We start from the raw sequence: 23,133 nt of genomic DNA on the forward strand, positions 1-23,133 counted from the left end.
CCATTCTTTCTTGACCCCATGCTAATCACATTTCACCCCAGAATCACTACCTACTTTTCTTTCCCTCACATCCACATCTAATCCAAAAATCTATCAACTCTAACCTTTAAAATCTGACCAAAATCCAACCGATTCTCATCACTTCTGCAACTCTCACTCTGATCTAAGCCACCACCATCTCTTGCCTGGATTTTTGCAAGGATGTCCAAATTGGTCTACTTCTACCTTTACCCTACAAAATAGCCTCAAACAGGCAGCCAGACTGATTCTTTTGAAAGTAAATCAGATCAATGCAGTAATTAGCACACAGAAGATAAGGAACTTGCCTAAAGTTACACGGCTAAATTGTGACAAAACTGGAATTCACAGTCAGGCTCAGTATGTCCTACAAAGCACAGAGAACAGTAGCAAACAAATTGGCCCAAAAAGCTGACTGTTCCCAAGAGTTCTGATTCACAAATCTTAGAAGAAGTTATTTAGATCACAAAATGTCATAAAATACTGAGACTATCAATAGAAGAATACTGATGAAAGTAAAAGTTGTGACTATTTAAAAAAAAATAAAATGTCACCTGTTTAAAAAAGTTATCAGATCAATGTCACCTGTTTAAAAAAGTTATCAGATCTAAACCCTCTGTGCAAGCTGGCTCAGTGGCTTGTGCAATGGCCTGCAAACCAAGAGGTCCCTGGTTCGACTCCCGTTGAAGGCACAGGCCTGGGTTGCAGGCCAGGTCCCTGGGCAGGGGTGTGTAAGAGGCAACTGATCAATGTTTCTCTTGCACATCGATGTTTCTCTCCCTCACTTTCTCCCTCCCTCCCTCCTCTCTAAAAAATAAAATCTTAAAAAACAAACAAAGAGAAAAGTTCTGTACAAATGCCCCAGTGGCTTCCCATCTAATCAGAGCCGAAGTCCTGACAAGGACGGAGGCCCCTGGAAAGCTACTTCCGCTCTCTCCAGCCTCTCCGTTCTAGTCACACTGGCCGAGGTGAGTCAGCCACAGGGCGTTGCCAGAAGTGCTCCTCCCGGAGACAGCTGCGCGGCTCCTTTCTTTCTTCCAGGCTTCGGCTCAGTGTCTCATCACAGACAACTTCCGTGAGCGGAATATGGAAACAGAACGTCCCGGTGACTCGTCCTCCTTCCCCTCCCCACTGTTCTGCACTGCCTTTACCACGGGCTGGCGCACTGAGGTTTCCTCGTTCGGCAGGACAGAAGCTCCACGAAGCCAGTGCCTTTTTTTTCCTGCTACTGTAATCCCTGCACCTGGAACATTACTTGGTACATATCAGGCACTCAATAAATATTTACTGAATGGCTGAGTGATTAAAAAGAAAAAATAGTATTACCTATAAACCTACAAATTTATATCAATGCTACTTTAAGGGGAAAAAAGTAAAAAACAAATCAAATGCCAAAAAGCATTAAATGGCTAAACACAGCATTTAACTATACAGCACAAATCTATGACAATCAATATGAGACACAGCCCATGTGTGATAGTAACACAGAGAAATATACATAAAATTAGGACCCCCCCAAATTTACTAATTATTTTATTAAAAATAATCACATACAAAAAGTAGACTTTTATATGTGGTTATTTTTTAAATAAAATAATGAAAATAAAATTTCATGATAAAAATGGGAAGATTTATACCAGGACTGTAATTTATAAATAAGCAAACAGCCCTGCCTCGTGTGGTTCAGAGGGTTGGATGTCATCAACCTGTGAACTGAAGGGTCACCGGTTCAGGTGCGGGTAGGGGCCCGTGCCTGGGTTGTGGGCCAGGTAGGTCCCTGGTTGGGGGGGTGTGACAGACAACCAATCAATGTTCCTCTCCCACTTTCTCTGTCCCTTCCCCTCTCTCTAAAAAAAAATAAAATCTTTTAAAAAATAAAATAAGCAAACAAAAAGGCTAGTTATAATAACTCAACCTTTAAAAGGCTCTAATTCAAAATACGGAACAGAATCCTGTTCTACACATATGAACACCATATAAACAAAACGGGTTTCTTACAAAGAGAGCTGCATCTGCGGGAAGTCAGTTGGATTATGCATGAAATCTCCAGCCCACTTAGAAAACGAAGGAAGATATTCTTCTACTTCTTGCTTTACTTCATCTTGATTCAAATTTAATCGATACCTGTAAAGTAAGAGATTAAATGTAAAACTTTAAAAATGAAAACAGTAAATAAGGACAAAAACACCTATATAAGCAACCCAAGTACCTCTGACCAACTAATCAGCAAAATGTGGTCTATATGAACAATGGATTACTATTCAGCCTTGAAAAAAGAAGAGAGCAAAGCCCTACGGGTCCTCTGAAAGGGCTGATTCAGCAGGGAAGACAGTTAGCAATGCAGCTCTGCCAAGACTGTTTCTCCTGAGCACAATGGCAACCCCCAGTTGATAGAGAAGCTGAAATTCCTCAAGCCAGGGAGCAACGGCTGACACTAAAGTGTCCTGAACAATCACACACTCAGTCTAACAACGGCAAAGGTTATCCTTGCAAAAGACTGAAATCTGGCAACTTCCAATCAATAACAGAAGATGTAGGTGAGAATGTGGGGAAACAGAATTCAGGTATTGCCGAGAGAAATATAAATGGGGACAGTGCTTATAGAGACAAATTTGGCAATATGTATCAAAATTTTTATTTATTTTTAAAAAGATTTTATTTATTAATTTATTTATTTCTACAGAGAGTGGAAGGGACAGAGAAAAAGAAGAAGAGAATCATTACTGTGTGGTTGCCTCTGGTGCACCCCCAACTGAGGATATGACCTGCAACCCAGGCATGTGCCCTGAATGGGAATCAAACCAGTGACCCTTTGGTTCACAGCCCAGCACTCAATCCACTGAGCCACACCAGCCAGGGCAACATGTACCAAAGTTTTAAATGTACACAGCCTGGAACCTGCTCTGGAGGGTACAAGATGCTATAAAGGACATTATTGGGCAAAACTAGAATGTAGACAAATCAGACAAAAGTATTCCATCAATATCAAATTTCCTAAACTTGGTAACTACACTGTGGTTACATAAAGGAAAATCCTTCTTCTTAGGAGATGCACATTTAAGTATACACCATGGTTTTCTACCTCAGGGACATGAGCCTTGGGCCCACTTTGCTCAGCATCGGCAAAAACATATGATGAGCAAAGTCCCTGGCCAGCAGCAGGCACTAAGGCCCCACACCCAGCTGTCACCACATCCCTGTCCCAGCCACCAGTACTGTGGAGAGAAAAGGCCTGGATGAAGGATGAACAAGGCCAGCTTTGCCCATTGCCGTGGGAGCTCCTGATCCCACAGGACAACTCAGGATGTCCAGGGCACTTTTTGGCCTGCTCCGTGGTTGGTGTCTTCACGGTTTACAGACCACTGTATATTCCATGATTAATACTACTTAATCTTAGGAAAAAAGTCTGGCCCTGGCTAGTGTAACTCAGTGGATTGAGCGCCAGCCTGTGAAATGAAAGGTTGCCAGGAAAGGTAGGAGAAGAGGGGGAGAATGAGAGGGAAAGAATCACTGCAAGAGAGAAACATTGATTAGTTGCCTCTTGAACACACCCCAGGCTGGATGGAACTCACAACCCAGGCATGTGCTCCAACCAGAATTAGAACCCATGACATTTCAGTTTGGAAGATGATGCCCAACCGAGCCACACCGGACAGGGCAATAAATAAAATCTTTTTAAAACACACACACACACACAGCCCTGGCCAGTGACTCAGTGGATTGAGCATTGGCCTGCAAACTAAAGGGTCACCAGTTCAACTTCCAGTCTGGGCACATGCTTGGATTGCAGAGCAGGTCCCCAGTAGGGGGCACACGAAAGGTAACCACACATTGAGGTTTCTCTCCCTCTCTTTCTCCCTCCCTTTACCTCTGTCTAAAAATAAATAAAATATTTAAAACACACACACACACACAAAGTAGATATGAGTGAATATATGAATGTTCTGTGTACTACTCATGCAACTTTTTGTTAAATTTAAAATTATTTCCAAGTTAAAATACTTTTAAATGTTTAAATGCATATATCTTCTAGCCCAACCATTCCACTTCTATGTATTGAACCCACATACATGACTCACAGGTATTAACCGAAGGATGTACAATGGTATTTATCATAGCATTGCTAATAAAAGCAAAAACTGAAATGCCACGAGGACACTTTAAGAGTGATCTAGCCATACAATGATACACTATGCCACTATTAATTAAAAATGAGATAGCTCAATAAGTACTGAGATGGAATGAGCAACAAGATTTAATTTTTAACTGCACAATAATGCGCATGGTATGCTACCATCTCCGCAACAAAATATAAATGTAAATATGCACACACACAACCCACTAGCACATATAAATGCTTGACATCTCAGGAAGGACATAAGAAAACAACTGTTGTTTCCACTGCGGAGAGGAACCGTGTGACAAGGAAGAAGGGGGAGAAAGAACTTTTTACTGTTTACCCTCTTCTACTACTACAGTAACATATGGTATACATGAATTTATACCATTGAGAAACAGCGCTTTCATTTTTTTTAAATCCTGCACAACTGAATAATCTTTTTCCTAAATAACTTTCTCCAACCATCGCAAGAGCGTTCTTCATTGTCGGGAACTCCTTAGGCAGATCTTCCCAGTGTCTTACTTTCTACAGGTCAGGACTCTTTTCAAAGTTTCCACACCAGTCTATACTGGTTATTTAATGTCTCCTGCATTTAAATTCTCCCTTTTTAATTTGTGAAGTCACAGAAAAATGACATGTAACAGACTGGTCTCTCCTGAGATTAGTAAGATACTTAAGGTGGGACTCTTACAATATAACGGCTGTGTACAACACGAACAGATAAAATATGTTCCGTGAACTGCTATAAGGAAGACGGGCCTATGAGAGAGGGTAGAAAAGAACTTTGGATCTGCTGTTTTGGGATCTGGGAACTTAAAAAGTATTCTTTCGAACAGGATTAGCACTACTGGAGATGGACAACATTCACAGGAGAATTAATATTTTCATAATTATGAAATGGAACACAAGCTTTCCCTTAATGACTTAGGATATTGTGATTTAAAAAAAACAATAATATAATTCAGTAGCCCAAGGATCTGCTACAATGCATTCCCTCAAATTTCTGACCTTCATAGTTCCTGTATTTTTAAAAGGTTCCCTCTTTCCTATACTGTAATGAAGCTATCAGTTCATGTTATATGAATATGAAGGTGCCTCTCTCCCACATCTGGAAACCAGGTAAGACTGTTAGATATGAGTGAAAACGAACACATGCTTACTGCTAAGAGGGTATCAGAGAGACATTCCACTACATAAAGTGCACAACGAACACATGCTTACTGCTAAGAGGGTATCAGAGAGACATTCCACTACATAAAGTGCACAACGAACACATGCTTACTGCTAAGAGGGTATCAGAGAGACATTCCACTACATAAAGTGCACGAGGGTATTTTTAACACAAACAACGTGAATTCTAAGCAAGGCTGCTCAGAAACTTTGTTTTCTTTCATTCTGATATTCAAGTTGGATTATAGATCAGTCAGACTGCCTGATACCTAAACACCCAAGATGTATTAAAACATGTCCACAAATTCACTGACACTCCCTTCAAAAGATAGCACACAATTCCCCTACCCTTAAGAGAGAGCTGGGGACTCAGTGACTGCACCTAATAAATTAAAAAGCAGAAGCAGCAGTGCAGGAATCCAAAGACTAGGATATAAAAGACACCATGTATCCTGCTGGCTCTCTTTCTTGGACACTCCATCCAAGAAGCCAGGGCTGTGGCATGAGGCCACATCATGTCGCCTTATGAAGAGGCCACGTGCAGAGCAACTGAGACCTTCTGCCAGCAGACAACAAGGTACGGGGGCCTCAGCAGGAGACATGCGGAAGCAGATCCTCCTGTGCTGGTCAAGCCTTCAGATGCCTGCAGCCCCGCATGGGAGACCCTGAGCCAGAACCAGCCAGCTAAACCACCTCCAAATTCCTGACCTATAGAAACTATGAGATAACAGACTACATGCTTGTCATTTAAGCTGCTGAGGTTTTTTAAAATGTTTTTTGGGGGGGGTTTGTTTTGTTTTAGAGAGAGAGGAGGAGGGAGAGAAATACTGATGTTGAAAGAGAAACATTGATTGGTTGCCTCTTCTATGCACCCTGACCAGGGAACCTACAACCTAGGTATGTGCCCTGACCGGGAATTGAACTGGCAGCCTCTTTGCTTTGTGGAATAATGCCCATCCAACTGAGCCATACCACTCAGGGCTAACCCACTAAATTTTGATGTGATTGGTTTCAGGGCAATAATCAATGAAATATACAAAACAGATAAGGTATTATTATCATTTGTTAACTAAGGTGTAAGTAGAAAATTAAAATTTTATAAAGAAAAAAAATAGAAAGTGGTAAATAAGGTAATAAGCAGAACTCTTAAAGCAAAATTTTATCTATTTATATTCTGAATGCTGTGCATGCGAGATGGTCATGAACAAGTGACAACTTCTCTGTGCTTCAGTTTCTTCACTTACAACAAGCTGATATCGAACTATGTAAACTATGTCTATGAGCACTTAGTGCCTGACATATGGCAGGAATTTAAAATGTTTTCAGGACACTAGATTATATGTCATTAGCAAATCAGTCGAGTGAAATTTTGAAACACACTTTTTTCCCATATTACACAGTGAAACATGGAATTACATCTGGGAAAGTAGATAGATGTCAAAATCAAAACTGCCGCTAATAAAAACATTTCTCTGAGAGAAGATGGACCACAATAGGAGTCAAGGATGAAACAGACAGCAGAACACGCCGAACCCTCTGCAGGCAGTCCAGTCACTCAGAAAACACCAATGACGAAGCCTCTGTAGGCATATATACATTATTTCCATTGTCACAAAATGCAGAAAAGGTATTATTACCTTTTCCAGAATCTTTAAATAACTTCTTCAGTCATTAAACTGATAAAGCTAGAATTTCAAATGTGATCTGACTCCCAAACCCAAACAATTTTCAATAGGTCACACGTTTTGAAGGTGAGGCAAAAGGTTCTCACATTCTCTGAGAGTCTGCTGCGCACAGGTGCAGGAAGTTTAGATATTTTTAGCCAAAGAGCTCCTATTGTGCAATTTTAGAAGCTCTTCACAGAAATACAATAGGGTACTGCAACTCTAGAATCTGCATTCTAATATTACACTAATTTATAATGAATAGTCCAATGGCCAAATACCTTGTAAATACTACAACTTATAAAATAAAACTGTACCTGTAGTTCTCTCGTAACTACTTACATTTCCTTCAGATGCCTTATCTCTTGAACAGTTTGAAAAGCAAGTTCTTGTAGCTTTTCTGGGGCAAAGCTATCACTTATTGCTTTCTGAAATACTTCATGGAGAACTGTACCAATCAGCATTTGGCGTGTGGCTGGATCAGGGCTCTATCCAAAAAAATATATATTTTACAACGTATTAACAGACATAAATGTATACTTATTACCTAACCTATTAAAGTACTATGGCCAAAGTACACTGGTAAGACAAATGCCAAAACATCAACCAATTTTTTTTTCCTGGTGGGTGGAATTATAAGTGACTTTCACTTTCTCCAATTCAGAATGACCTGAATTGTTTTATTTTAAATCTTATAGTTCTAATTTTAAAAAATTAACCAATATGAAAAAGTTCAACATATTCCCAAATATTTAATAAATTCACTTCTAATTTCACTTTATAATTTATCCAAGGAGAAAGTCAATAAAAGCATAGCTCACAAACTCATGTAAATAAGATATTACTGAAACATAAAATTTAGGAGATTACCCCCATCCAACTTAAGGGGACCACCCAAGCAGTTAACAGTGGCTTTTCTACATTAGGCCACACTACTAAGACAGGGAGTATAAGCAGCTCCAGTTAAGACATAGAAACAAACACAAAGAGGCTGTCAAAAGAAAGACACAAAGACATATACCCCAAATGAGAGAACAGAACAAAACCCCAGAAAAAGAACTAAACAAAATGGAGATAAGCAATCTATCAGGTGCAGAGTTCAAAACTTTGCTTAAAAGGATGTTCAAGGAACTTAGTGGGCATTTCAACAGCATAAAATGACCCAATCAGAAATGAAGGTTACAAGAGCTCTGGCCGAGATAGGGCGTAGGCAGAAACACTTCACTTCCTCGCACAACCAAAAGAATAACCAACAATTAAAAAAAAAAAAACTGCCAGAAAGTCAAACTGTAGGGAAGTCTGACAACCGAGGAGTTCAAGAAACATTCATCCAGGCTGGTGGGAGGGGCACAGACAGGCAGCTGGGCAGAGAGGACAGGCACGAACAGCAATGTGGCAGACCACACAGGCAAGGCGGGGGCTGGCTGACCAAGAAACTAAAGACCCAAACCTCTGGCTATAAAATTCTGTGGGTATTGCAAAGGTAGGAGAGACTTCCAGCCTCACAGGATAGTCTGTTGGAGAGGCCCATGAGATCCTAGAACATACAAAATGCACCCACCTGGGAGCCAGCACCTGAAAGGGGACAACCCCCTTGTGAGAAGTCAGGGAAGTGATGGAAAGTGGGGTGAGAGCCAAGCAAGTGAGCTAGTGGCACTGTTCCCTTTCTGGACTCTCCCCCACAGTCAGTGCCACAACAAGGTAGAGGGTTGCCCTGCCCTGGTGAATACCTAAGGCTTTGCCCCTTACAATGTAACAGGTGAACAAAGACAAAGAAATATACCCCAAATGAAAGAACAGATCAACACTCCAGAAAAAGAACTAAGCAACAAGGAGACATACAACCTGTCAGATGAAGGCTTCAAAACCTGGTAATCAGGATGCTTACAGGAATAATTGAGTTTGGTTGCAAAATAAAGGAGGAAATGAAGGCTATACAAAGTGAAATAAAGGAAAATACAGAGAACCAACAGTGAAGGGAAGGAAACCGGGAATCGAATCAACGATTTGGAATGAAAGGAAGAAATAAACATCCAATTGGAACAGAATGAAGAAAACAACTCAAAAAAATGAGCAGAGGCTGAGGAATCTCTGGGACAACTTTAAACGTTCCGATATCTGAATTATAGGGGTGCCAGAAGGAGAATACGAGCAAGAAATAGAAAACTTATCTGAACAAATAATAAGGAAAACTTCCTCAATAGAGAGAAGGAAATAGACTTCCAGGAAGTCCAGGAAGCCCAGAGTGTCCCAAAGAAGTTGGACCCAAGGAAGAATACACCAAGGCACATCATAATTAAGTTACCCAAGATTAAAGATAAGGAGAGAACCTTAAAAATAGCAAGAGAAAAGGAGAGTTACCTACAAAGGAGTTCATTCCCATAAGGCTATCAGCTGATTTCTCAAAAGAAGCCTTGCAACCAAGAAGGGACTGGAAAGAAGTATTTGAAGCCATGGAAGGCAAGGACCTACAACCAGGATGACTCTATCCAGCAAATCTATCATTTGGAATGGAAAGGCATATAAAGTGCTTCCCAGATAAGGTAAAGCTAGAAGAGTTCATCATCACCAAGTTCTTATTATATGAAATGTTAAGAGACTTATCTTAGAAATAGAAGATTAAAAACTAGGAACAGTAAAATGACAACAAACTCACAACTATCAACAACTGAAGCTAAAAAACAAACAGAAAACCTAGGCAAACAACTAGAACAGGAACAGAATCACAGAAATGGAGATCACGTGGAGGGTTATCAGTGGGAAGGAGGACAGGGAGAATGAGGGGAAAAGGTACAGGGAAAAAGTACAATTGGTAGGTACAAAACAGACAGGGGTGGTTAAGAATTGTACAGAAAATAGAGAAGCTGAAGGACTTACATGTATGACCAATGGACATGAACTAAGGGGAGCAGAATACTAGAGGGTGGGGGGGTACAGTGTGGAGGATTAAAGGAGAGAAAAAAAGTGGGACAACTGTAATAGCATAATCAATAAAATTTTAAAAAAGAAATGAAGGCTACACTAACTGATAAAAATAAAAACTTACAGGGACTTAACAGCTGAGTGTATTTAGAGAAGTGTCAAATCAATGATTTGGAACATAAGGGGAAAAAATATAAAACTGCCACTCAGAACAGCAAGTAAAGAGAATTAAAAAACACCCAAAATCCAATAGAGTATGGACCCTCTAGAACAATTTCAAACATACCAACATCCACATCACAGGGACGACAGAAGAAGAGGGGAAGAAATTCAAAATTTGTTTGAAAAAAATTATGAAAGTAACCTTTCCTAATTTGGTGAAAGAAACAGACATACAAGTCCACGAAACACAAAGTCCCAACAAGATGGATGCAAAGATGACCAGACACACATCACACTTAAAAGGCCAAAGATTAAAGATGAAAAAAGAACCTTAAAAGCAGCAAGACAGAAGCAGAGTTACCCACAAAGGAGTTCCCATAATAGTGTCAGCTGATTTCTCAAAAGCAATTTTGCATGCAAGAAGTACTCAAAGTTGCAAGGACCCATAACCTAGGGTACTATAGATAGCAAAGCTTTCATTTCGAATGGAAGGGCAGATAAAGTGCTTCCCAGACAAGGTAAAGCTAAAGTTCATCATCACCAAGTCACTATTATGTAAAATGTTAAAGGGACTTATTTTTAAAAAAAGATCAAAACTATTAACATTAAAATGGCAATAAATTCACAACTATCAACAACTGAATCTAAAAAACAAGCTAAGCAAACAAGCAAAACAGAAACAGAATCAAAGATGTGGTGATCAATTGGATGGTTACCAGCTGGGAATGGAAAAGGGAAGAATGGGGGGGGCAGGAAAGTGCAGGGATTAAGAAGTACAAATTGGTAGTAAAAGAATAGTCAGGGGGATGTTAAGAACTGTATAGGAAATGGGGAGGCCAAAGAACTTAATTGCCTGACCCATGAACATGAACTAAAGAAGGGATTGCCAGAGGGAGTGGGGGATGCTAGGTGGAAGGAGGCCAAGGGGGAAAACTTGGGGCAGCTGTGACAGCAAAATCAATAAAATATTATAAAAAAAAAAATTTTAAGCTTACAAAAAAAGAAACATAAAATTAAAACTTAGATTTTTTTAGCAAGAAAGTTCTCTCCACTAAAAAAGAATCGGTGTTATTCAATTAACTCTTACTAACCTAGGCCTCTCCCTTGAAGCTATCAAAACACTCAAGTCCACTAAACCATCATCAGGAATTTTTAAAACTTTACAGAGGAACTCTCTGCACTAATTTTGCAAATTCTATGTGACTCTGAAATTATTTCAAAATAAAAAAGTTTTAATAGATTAATATTTAGGTCCACTTTATGACATGATTAAGAGATGTTGATATTCTCCCACAAGTGAAGAAAAAAAGTGGATAAGATAAACTACAAATAAGTAACAACTAATACTTACAAAACCTATACAGATATTTTTCTTCTTTTTTTCTTCTTACTCAGCTATAACTTTGGTTTTCTACGCACACAGAGATTAATTATATAATGAAAACAATACTCTGGGTGAACAAAACTTTCAACAAATAAAAGCCCAGGTTCTTCAACAAATAAGTGGAATTAAGCCCTGGCTGGTATGGCTCAATGGATAGAGTGCCAGCCTGTGAACCAGGGGGTCACTGGTTCGATTCCCAGTCAGAGCACATGCCTGGGTTGCAAGCTTGATCCCCAGTTGGGGCACGCAAAAGGCAACCACACACTGATGTTTCTCTCCCTCTCTTTCTCCTCTCCGTCCCCTCTTTCTAAAAATAAATAAAATAAAATCTTTAAAAATAAATAAATAAATGGCATTGAAACAAAGGGGTTAAGTGGAAGGCAGACTAATACAGATCAAAAGATACTTAACAGGCCTATCGATAAACATAATACAAAGACCTTGTTTGGATACTGATTCTAACAAACCAACTGAATAAAAAATATTTTTGATAAAAGATATTAGAGATAAACTGAGCATTAATTTAAGAGATTACTGTTTTATTGTGTTATAAAAATATTGTATTTACATATTTTTAAAATCATCAGCTTTCATATACTTGCAAAATAATGTTTGGGAAAGCAGAATGGGTATATGGGGGTTTATTATAATCACCTCTGTGTATACTTCAAATTTTCCATAATACCTTTTTAAAGGAGAATGTAACATTTATTTCTAGTTTATAGGGAAAAACATGAAGCAAAGTTTGGAAATGTCTAGACGTACTAAATTTAAAATTTTATTCCTGAATTAATTTTCTTATCATTAGATTTTATTAGCGTTGAACAAGATTCAAAGGACTCAGGCAACTAGCCTTGAGTCCCAGCACTGCCCCTTGCTGGCTACGCGACTTTGGGCAAGTCACTTAAATTCTGGGCCTCATTTTCCTCATCTGTAAAATGCAGCTGATTAATAGCATCTACCTCACAGGACTGGTGGAAGGATTAAGTAATATAAAAGTGTAAAAGTACTCTATAAACTCTAAAATCCTGCAGAAGCTTTAGCTGTTAAATTATTCACCCTGAAAGTTTCACTCAGGACAGCTCTCCTCATACATCGAATACTACTGGCTATGCTTGTGCCAGAAATCAGCATGTCTGGATACAGAATCAAAAACCCAAAATCTTCATCTATTAACCAAGTGTCAGATGCGCAGTCTCCCTCCAAATGAATGATGTCCCCTGGCTCTACTGGTACAGAGCACCTAAAAATAAAGCAAAGTATCAAGACACAGTTAGGTTCCTATACTTTTTTCTTTTTTAAAATACTTTATTTATTTTCACACAGAGAGGGAGGGAGAAAGAAAGGGAGAAAAACACATGTGTAAGAAACACTGACTGGTTGCCTTTCACATGACCCCCCCAACCAGGGATCTGGCCGGCAACCCAGGCATATGCCCTGACCAGGAATCGAACCAGTGATCTTTTGCTTTGCATGATAATGCCCAACCCACTGAGCCATGCCAGTCGAGACCGACATTTTTTCTTCCTTTTTTTAAATTGATTTTAGAGAGAGGAAAAAAAAAGACAGAGGGAGGGAAAAAGAGAGAAACGAGGATTTGCTGTTCCACTTAGTTATGCATTCATTGGTTGATTCTTGTATGTGCCTGACGGGATCAATCTGGACAATGCTCTAACCAACTCAGGTACCCAGACTGTGTAGGTTCATACAGTTACACTCATTAAGGAGGCTTCAAAAATAAATATTTTGCCCAGCTGGTGTGGCTCAGATGGATGGAGCGGTCACCTCACAGACCAAAGGACTGCTGGTTCGATTCCCAGTTAGGGTACTTGCCTGGGTTATAGGTTCAGTCCCCAGTTGGGGCACATGTAGGAGGCAACCAATCTATGTTTTTCTTACACTGATGTTTCTCTCTTCCTTTCTCTCTCTCTCTGGAATCAATGAGTATACTTCTTTTTAGAAAAATAAATAAATAAACTAATATTTTCATCTGAAAAAGTATTTCTAAATTTCTGGATCATTTTTAAAAATTAAGAATCAGGATAGTCTTCTGAATCAAATCCCTGTCACTCGCCTCTTTTTACCTTTCAAACACACCTGAGAATACTCATGGGTTTTCTTTAAATCCCAAAAGGGAAAACTGCTTTAGCATTGTTATTAAATCTTTAACAACACACTATAAAGCTCCAATTATAGATGATATTGATTTAATAATTAACTCTCACATTCTTAAGACATACAGTGTATCTACATCTTTTATAACTCTTGAGACATGGAGCTAAAGCTAATGGAGCAAGAATAAAATCATATTTATCTAGTTCAAACCACCCACTTGTAGCCTAAACACAAAGTCTACACAAAATTAGACCTGACCTTTCTGCATCTCCCCTTCATCCCTTGCTTACCACAATTTGCTTGAGTAGAGAAATCTAAGGTCAAAGAATGTTCTTATGCTGAAACTAATTTTATTCTTAGTGAGAATGAGTTTTAAGCTACAATCTTAAAACAGAAAATACAAGTAATTGGAAGTAGTCACTTAATAAGTCCCTTTGTAATTTCAAATAACAATAAAATCAAGTTTTGGAATAAGGGACTTGACATGTGGGGGTAACAGACACAAAATTAATATGGAGTTAATTCAGGTTGAAACTACTCTCTTTACTAATAATTACATGACATCCACACAAGCCCATGTGAGGGGTTAAGATGGTACCCTTAGGAATCTGCCAGATCAGTACTCAAAGTCACACAAAAATTACCAGTCATTCCTAAGGATGCACAATTCTTTACATTCTAGTGACTGGGAAGCAGTGATGAGTAAATGCTTTTCATGGTTTCCTTCTACATTCTGTACAATATTGACTGCTAACACCAGGTACCGATTATCCATTCCACGGCTCAGGACTGTTTTAGAAGAGGAAGCTTGCACCTTCTTCTGAAATCTAAAGCATAAACATACAAAACTACTGTAACATAAGCATGAAATAAGAAGCCCTTTAGCTACGAACCAACCTTCTAGTTTTTAGGTTTGTCTCTCCTGGAAAGCTTGCCATAATGACTGTTAGCTAAAATAGGTAAAAATTAAGAGAGTAAGGACATAGCAGAATTCCTACTATACGAACTTCCCAGAAACAGTGCCATTTAAAACACACCTATGGGTTTTTTCCAAATATGAGCTCCTTGATTCTGAGGATTCAAGAGAAACTGAAAAACATTAAACAATACACTCCTACCACTGGTGTAAACCTTTTCAAAGTACAAATAAAAGGGAATGTTTTGGACACTATCCTTTTTGTAAGTAAAAGAAATGTTTGTCACAGGAAAACATAGCATGGTGGTTTGCTGGAAGTCCTACTGAGGGCCACAGAATTAATCTTTAAATTAGGAGAGTACTTAAAATTATCATCTCGTTCAATCTACAACTTAATGTGGGAAATCCTTCTATGACATCTCATCGGCAATCAACCAGCCACTGCATTGTACAGAAAGCTAACTCAATACATTTGCTCATTCCTGCACAGAGTAACTCAAAAATTTCTTCTATAATGGACAAGTCAATATCACAATACATTTTTTTTAGTTTTTTCCTTTTTATTGAATTTATTGGGGTGTCAAATTACTTTTACCCACTGATCCTAAGCAAAATAATCTCTTCTCTAGAAAACATTAAATTCCTATTGTTTCCTGTTTGATTGTAGTAAGACTCCAATGGAGTCCAAAGTCATTCTCTCTCCAATAACAACAAATGCCTTTCGCACTATTCTAATATTACCTTTGTCACACACTCTAGGTCCTGTTATTTTGGAATCTCCACATTTACCTACCCCTCGAATTTCGCAAAGTCAGCTGGGACGCCTTAAGGTTCTCCCAAGAGGTATTGCTGATCAAAACCCAAAACGCAAGGGATCCATCAATAATAATCTGCATCAGTGTTATTGCTAATGAAAATAACTCTACATCATGATGCTAGGTCAAGTGTTCCCCACTATTTAAACCGAGATGAGGATACAGAGTTCTCTCTGGGGTAAATTCTCCAACTAAACCTCGAGAAAAGCACCTCGCAGTTGCAACTTTCTTTTACGAAGACATTTAAGGTGGCTTGGGACTCTCCAAATTAAGGGAAAAGACGTGAAATTAAGGGAAATAACTGGCTGCTGAGCAAGGGAGAGTCCCCAGACTCTGGTCTGAGTGTGGCCCCAGAGGGCCCTGCGAAGCAGACAGACCCCAGCTCTGGAGGTGAGTCTGGCGCCCCGGGACCCGAGCCGGGTCACTGTCCAAGGCCGAGTTGCACCCGCGGCCGTGGGTGAAACCTCTCCCGCTCCGTCTTTCAAATTTCCCGCTTTGCTCCCAGACCCTCCCCCCCAGCTCCGCTCACTGCTCCGCGGGCGGCTCGGCCTCCTCTCTGAAACTCTTCTCCATCAGAAGCTCGAGATCACCCAAATGCTCCATTCCCGGGTGCGGAATTCGCTAAATGCCACCAAGTAAAAAGTTAGGGAAATCCGTAGCAACCCTGAAAAGAGAAAGAAGCGCCGGTCCGTCGGGCGCCACGCGCATGCGCCGACTCACCGAGGTCCCAAGTGACCTGCGCGAACCGCTGCTTCTGAGCCGCCTTATTCCTCGAGGAGCGCAGCAGTCTGCGCTACCCACCCGCTGAAGGCGGTTTTGCGCTCCTGCCTTGGGTTTTGAAAAGCAGGGACTCCCTGCTTTTCACACTCTGGCCCAAATGAAATGTTCCCGCCTTCTTTCTAGACGCGCCAACCTATTCCCAGCACACGATCTTCATTTGGGCAGAACAATTTGTAGTTGCCCAAACCCCGGAGTCCCTAGCCGTCAGAATCTTGCATTCCCTAGAAAACAATCTCTCTTCCACCTTTTCTTTCCCCTCTGGAAAACAACCGCTCTTCCACTTTTTTTTTTTTTCCTGGAAAACAAACTGTCAGGAGCTTTCTCATTGTGTTAGGAGAAAATCTACAAAATTACCTTTTTTTTTTAAGATTTTATTTATTTATCAGAGAGAAAGGGAAGGAGAAAAGGAGAGAAATATCAATGTATGGGTGCCTCTTGTAGGTCCCCTGCTGGGAACTGGCCTGCAATCCAGGCAGGTATCCTGCTGGGAGTAAAACCGAGATCTTTTGGTTCGTAGGCCTGCACTCAATACACTGAGCTACCTACGCCAGTCCCGTCAAAAATTACCTGTCTTACAATATACTTTTCCCACTTTTTTTCAACAGTGGACAAAGCAATCCTATCAGTGGACAACCCTCTCCCTTCAAAGTTCTCTCGTATTACCAAGGGCATTGCTCTCCAGTTACTCCCTTGTTCCCTTCTGTCGTCAATCTGTCCCTCACTATTGGATTGCTCCCTGGTATGTTATGTGTCCCAGTATCTCCAATATTTTTTCTTTTCTTTTTTAAATTGATCTGAGGGAGAGAGAGATTGACTTACTGATTGATTTGTTCCACTTATTTATGCATTCGTTGGTTGCTTCTTGTGTGTGCCCGAACTAACCAGGGATCCAACTGCAGCCTTGGGTGTGGGTGGGATGCTCTAACCAACTGAGCAGGCTGGCCAGGGCCCTTCCCTCCTTTAAAAGTTTTTCCTCAATGGAACTTATTCCATCCCTTTTTTGGCCACTCTCAAGTTAAAACTTTTAAAAATAATCTTTAAGGCTATCTCCAATTTCAATTCCTCTTCACTTTCCTTTTGTTTTTAATTTTTTTAATTAAAAAGCAATTTATTTCACGAAACTTTAAAATTAATATACTGAGTATTTAAAATACACAAAAAGACATAAAAAATAAAGTCACTTCAGTAGCATGTCACATAACTTAAAAATAACCTTTATCAAGAGTTGTCTCTCATATCCATGTTTATTCATTAAAAATAATGAAAAACTTCTTCAAAAAAAATTGGAAGAACCTTGCTTGTAATAAATATGGGTTCTGTACCTGTGACACCACATTCGATTGGTTTTCCTCCAATCTCACAGGCCCTCCTCAATCTGCTTTAATGTCTCTTTAGTCTCAAAACGTTGAAAGTCCTCAGAGTTCACTTCTTGATAACTTTATCCACTAGCTCTCTAGGTTATGTCATCCATTTTTATGGCTTTAAATAACATCTGTACTGCCAGCTCTCAAATGTATATTTGTGAGCAAGGCTTTTCCTCTGAATTCAAGAATCCAACTGCCTACGATCAAGTCTTTCTTGATGTCATTTAAGAAATATTATTGGGAGTAGGTCTCAATTATAACATGGCCAAAAATGCAACTTTTTATTATCTTTATTATTATTCTCAGTAATAGCACTATCTCAGACACTCTGAGGATAAGGCCAGAAACTCAGAGATTATTCTTGATTCCTTTCTGTTATTAGTCACATCCAGTGCATAGGCAGACCCATAGATTTTGTGGCTAGAATTGACTTAAATCTCTCTCTGCCTTTCCAACTTCACTGTCACTACCTGAGGGTTATCTCTCACCTGGAAAACTGTAGTAAACTCTTACCTGTGCTTCCATTATTATCTCCTTGCAGTCCAGTCCCTTTTCCTAATATTTCATCATGAAATTATTCAAATGTACAGAAGTTAAAAAATGATATAATCAACACACCCGCACACCCATCACATAGATTTTACTATTAACACTGTTACCTTTGATTAATTACATCTATCTATCGATCCCTCTATCTATGAATTCGGGAATTTTTTTTGTTTTTTTTTTAACGCACTTCAAAATATCAAGCATCAGTGCATTTCACCCCTAAAACTTGGTGTGCATGTTATTAGCTAGAATTCAATATTTGTTTATGATAGTTTAAAATTTTTTAATATATTTTATATGTAAATTTTTTATTTTACTTAAAATGAAATGCACAAATCCTATCTATGTGTACCATCTGATGAATTTTGACTAATGTCAACCCCCTACTGAGATACAGAATGTTATCCTCACCCCAGAAAATTCTTTCATGTCCTTTCCCAGGTAATTCCCACATCCATCCCTACTGGAAAGACAACCACCAGTCTTATTTTTTTTCACCAGAGATTAGATTGATCTATTCTAGACTTTCATATAAATGGAATCATTTAGTACATAGTATTTTGTGTCTGGCTACTTTCACTCAGTATAATGTTTTCGAGATTCATCCATTTTATTACATGATTCAGTAGTTTCTTTTTATTGCTGAATGGTAGTCTACTTGGCCAGTCTCCTGTAGATGAACACTTGGACTATTTACAGTAGTTTGCTATTTTAAATATAGCTGCTATCATTCTTGTACAAGACTTTGTGTGCTCTTTTTCTCTTGGGTAAATATTTTGGGTGCCCTGGCTAGTATGGCTGAGTGGATTGAGTGCAGACTGAAAACCAAGGGGTTGCCAGTTTGTTTACCAGCCCAGCCACATGCCTGGGTTGAGAGCCAGGTCCCCAGCAGGGGGCATGCGAGAGGCAACCACACATTGATGTTTCTCTCCCTCTTTCTCTCCTTCCCTTCCCCTCTCTCTAAAAAAATAAATGGGTAGATAAAAATCTTTAAATATATATATTGGAGCGACACTTCTGAGCCATAGGTAGGTTTATGTTCAGGTTATAAGAACCTGCCAGACCTTTAATGTATTTTTTAAATATACTTTATTGATTATGCTATTACAGTTGTCCCAATTTTTTTCTCCCCTTTATACCCCTCCACCCTCCAGCATTCTGCCCCTTTAGTTCATATCTATGGGTTCTACATACAAGATCTTTGGCTTCTCCATTTTCTGCACTATTTTTAACCTCTCCCTGTCTATTTTGTACCTACTAATTATCCTTCTTATTCCCTGTACCTTTTCCCACTATTCTCCCCCTCTTCCTCCCCACTGATAACCCTCCATGTGATCTCCATTTCTGTGTTTCTGTTCCTGTTCTAGTTGTTTGCCTAGGTTTTTTTTTTTACTGTTGTTTTTTAGATTCACTTGTTGATACTTGTGAGTTTGTTGTCATTTTACTGTTCCTAGTTTTTGATCTTCTATTTCTTAGATAAGTCTCTTTAACATTTCATATAATAAGAACTTGGTGATGATGAACTCTTTTAGCTTTACCTTATCTGGGAAGCACTTTATCTTCCCTTCCATTCTAAATTATAGTTTTGCTGGATAGAGTAATCTTAATGTAGGTCCTTGCCTTCCATGGCTTCTTTCCAGTCCCTTCTTGGTTGCAAGGCTTCTTTTGAGAAATCGGCTGATAGCCTTATGGGAATGAACTCCTTTGTAGGTAACTCTCCTTTTCTCTTGCTGTTTTTAAGATTCTCTCCTTATCTTTAATCTAGGGTAACTTAATTATGATGTGCCTTGGTGTGTTTCTTGTTGGATCCAATTTCTTTGGAACTCTGGGTTTCCTGGAAGTCTATTTCCTTCTCTCTATTGAGGAAGTTTTCCGTATTATTTGTTCAGATAAGTTTTATATTTCTTGCTCTTCCTCTTCTTCTGGCACCCCTATAATTCAAATGTCAGAACATTTAAAGTTGTCCCAGAGATTCCTCAGCCTCTGCTCATTTTTTTGAGTTCTTGTTTTCTTCATTCTGCTCCAATTGGATGTTTATTTCTTCTCTTCATTCCAAATCATTGATTTGATTCCTGGTTTCCTTCCCTTCACTGTTGGTTCTCTGTATTTTCCTTTATTTCACTTTGTATAGCCTTCATTTCCTTTTTTATTTTGCAACCAAACTCAATTATTTCTATAAGCATCATGATTACCAGTATTTTGAACCTTGAACCTAACATTGTCTATCTCCTTATCACTTAGTTTTTTTTCTGGAGTTTTGATCTGTTCTTTCATTTGGGCCATTCTTATTTGTCTTGGCACAGCTGTTACGTTGTAAGGGGCAGAGTCTTAAGTATTCGCCATGATGGAGCAGCCCTCTTTGCTGCATTGTGGTGCTGTCTGTGGAGAAGGGGTCAGAAAGGATACAATGCCACTTGCTCAGCTCTCACCCCAGTTTCCGTCACTTCCCTTGCTCCCCACAAGTAGATTGTGCCCTTTCAGGTGTTGATCCCCAGATGGGTGGATTTGTACGTTCTAGAATCCCATGGGTATTTCCAACGGATTTTTTTGTGAGACTGGGAATTTCTCCTGCCACTACAACCTCCACAGGTTTTAAAGCCAGAGGTCTTCAGTCTGTAGTTTCCTGCACTGGAACCTTAGGTTTCATGGTCTGTCTCACTCCCCCATTTTTCCTCTTGGCTTATCCGCAAGCAAATGTAGTGCTGCCAGTCAACCAGCCACTGCCTCACCCACTTGGTCCTCCACCCTGCCCAGCATCCTCTCTGCTCCAGCTGCCTCTTTCTGCCCCTCCTACCAGTCTGGATGAATGTTTCTTTAACTCCTTGGTGGTCAGACTTCCATGCAGCTTGATTTTCTGGCAGCTCTGGTAGTTTTTAGTTTTTAAATTGGTTGTTCTCCTTCTTTTGGTGGTTCAAGGAAGTGCAGTATTTTTACTTACTCCTCCATGTTAGCCAGAACTCTAGAATCACATCTTCTTTAATGTCTTTAAGCAATATTTTGCAACTTTAATTGTGCAGATTTTACACATTTTTGTTAAATTTAACTGTTCTCTATTTTTCTTATGCTATTCTAAATGAAACTGTTTTAAAATTATTTTCCAATTGCTCCCTACTAGCACATGAAACTAGTTTTTAAATTTACCTTATATCCTGAGACCTTGCTAACTTTGCTTATAATTCCTACTAGTTATTTTGTCAATTCATTAAGACTTTCTATGTAAATGTCATCTGTGAATAGAAGCACTTTTACTTCTTCTTTTCTGATCTTTATGCTTTTTATTTTGTTTTCTTACCCAAGTTCACTGGCTAAGGAGAAGCTGTGACACTGGCATCCTTGCCTTCTACCTGACCTTGATGGAAAGTATTCAGTATTTCACCATTAAATATAATGCTAGCTGTAGGCTTTTCATGGATACCTGTTAGAGTTATCTAATGTTATGTATAAAACAAAAACAAGCTCTGGCTGGTATGACTCAGTGGGTTGAGTACCAGTCTGTAAACCAGTCTGGCTGGTACGGCTCAGTGGGTTGCTGGTTCAGTTCCCAGTCAGGGCACATGCCTGGATTTCAGGGACCTGTGAGAGGCAACTGATCCATGTATCTCTCACACATAAATGATTTTATCCTTCTCTTTCTCTCTCCCACCCTCTCTAAAAACAAATAAATAAAATCTTTAAAAAATACAAACCTCTAAAACTTTGTGGCTTAAAACAACGACAATCCTCTTATAGTTTATGAATTTTTAATTTGGGCAGGGCTCCATGGGAAAGCTTGTCTGTTTCATGAAGCATCAGCTGAGAGTTGGAGGATCCACTTTGAAGATGGCTTACTCAGAGAGTAACTACAGAGGTTACATAGCATCACTTCCACTTTAGTCACAGGCCCACTCAGCCAGGCTGATGGGGAGGGAACAGTCTCTACCTCTTGAAAGGATGTGTGACATGGCATGAGAAGAGCACGCGAGATGGGATGTGTAATTGGAAATTATTATCTGACAAAATGCCCTTCATACGGTTAGAAGAGGAAGTTCTCTTCTAATGTAATTAGCTTTTATAATGAATCAATGTTGACTTTTGCCAAGTGCTTTTTGTGCATTTATTAAAGAATTGTGGTTTTCCTCCTTTATTCTTTTATTATGGGAAATTACACTATTGACTTTAGATTGTGAAGGTGTCATTCCTAAAATAAACCCAACTTGGTAATGATGCAATAAACTTTTTATATGTTACTAGATTTGGTTTCCTAATATTATTAAAGATTTTTTTCCTTTTTTGTTCCTAACAGATTCTAGTCTGTAATTTTCATTTTTTGTATTAACTTTGTCAGGTTTGGGTATGAAAGTTATGCTGGCATCATAAAATGAGTTGGTAAGTGCTCTCTACCTTTTAATTTCTAAAACTGTGTATGAGTTTATTACTTTCTGAGATATTCAATAGAATTCACCACCTGAGCCTGGAGTTTTCTTCATGGAAGGATTTTTTATAAATTCAATTCCTTTAATTGACTTTGCATATTTTCTGTTTTATCTATGCTATCTGTTGTTGTGACTTTCAAGACATCTGTCCACGTCAATTGTCAGATTCCTTGACAAAGTTATGTAGAAAGCCCGTATCTTTTTAATACCCACAGGATCCATGGTGACGTCCTCCTTTTCATTCTTGGCAATGGTAGTTTACATTCTTTCCTTTTTAGTCATCAGCCTAACTAGGGGCTTATCAATTTTGTTGTTCTTTTGAAAGAACTAATTTTGGGAGTTGTTATTTTTCTCTATTGTCTGGGGGTTTTTTTTTTTCTTTTTTAGCTGAAACCAACAATGGTTTCAGCAAACCACTGCTGACCAAGTGGGGTGATCCTTGTAAAAACATAGTCAGACCATTTTACCCCTCTGCTGAAAACTTTCAAGGGCTTCACACTGCATTTAGTGTAAAAGGCAAACTCATTACCATGACCTGCGGAGCTCTGCAGGATTTGGCCTTTGTGTACTTCTCCAGTCCAATTTGTTGCTGCTTCCTCACTCACAATCCTCCATTCACACTGGCTTTTTGACATTTCCTATGTCACACCAAGCTTTTTCCTATTCCCTTTATCTGGGCCATTGTGTCCCCTGACCCCCACCCAATTCTTTGCATGGCTGTTTCCTTTTTATCTTCCATGTG

The 23,133-nt window shown here is 39.2% G+C and overlaps 1 protein-coding gene across 4 annotated transcripts in view; it reads right to left on the reverse strand.

Moving 5' to 3' along the window:
- The window catches only part of DNA2 (DNA replication helicase/nuclease 2), a 53,179-nt gene extending 37,206 nt beyond the window's left edge, over positions 1-15,973 (reverse strand). For all 4 annotated transcript variants that reach the window (XR_008391335.1, XM_037144413.2, XM_037144412.2 and 1 more), the window contains exons 1-5: positions 15,816-15,973; positions 14,200-14,382; positions 12,500-12,683; positions 7,315-7,460; positions 2,017-2,142 (exon numbers count right to left, since the gene is read on the reverse strand). Coding sequence is in view for 3 of the 4 variants with exons in the window: in XM_037144413.2 (XP_037000308.2) it covers positions 2,017-2,142; positions 7,315-7,460; positions 12,500-12,683; positions 14,200-14,382; positions 15,816-15,889 (713 nt within the window). In the remaining variant the exon portion in view is untranslated. The remainder of the gene's footprint in view (positions 1-2,016; positions 2,143-7,314; positions 7,461-12,499; positions 12,684-14,199; positions 14,383-15,815) is intronic.
- Between the last annotated feature and the right edge of the window lie 7,160 nt (positions 15,974-23,133).

The sequence above is a fragment of the Artibeus jamaicensis genome, unplaced genomic scaffold, assembly GCF_021234435.1.
Source record: "Artibeus jamaicensis isolate MK-2021 breed Jamaican fruit bat unplaced genomic scaffold, CSHL_Jam_final contig_332, whole genome shotgun sequence".
Taxonomy (NCBI): domain Eukaryota; kingdom Metazoa; phylum Chordata; class Mammalia; order Chiroptera; family Phyllostomidae; genus Artibeus; species Artibeus jamaicensis.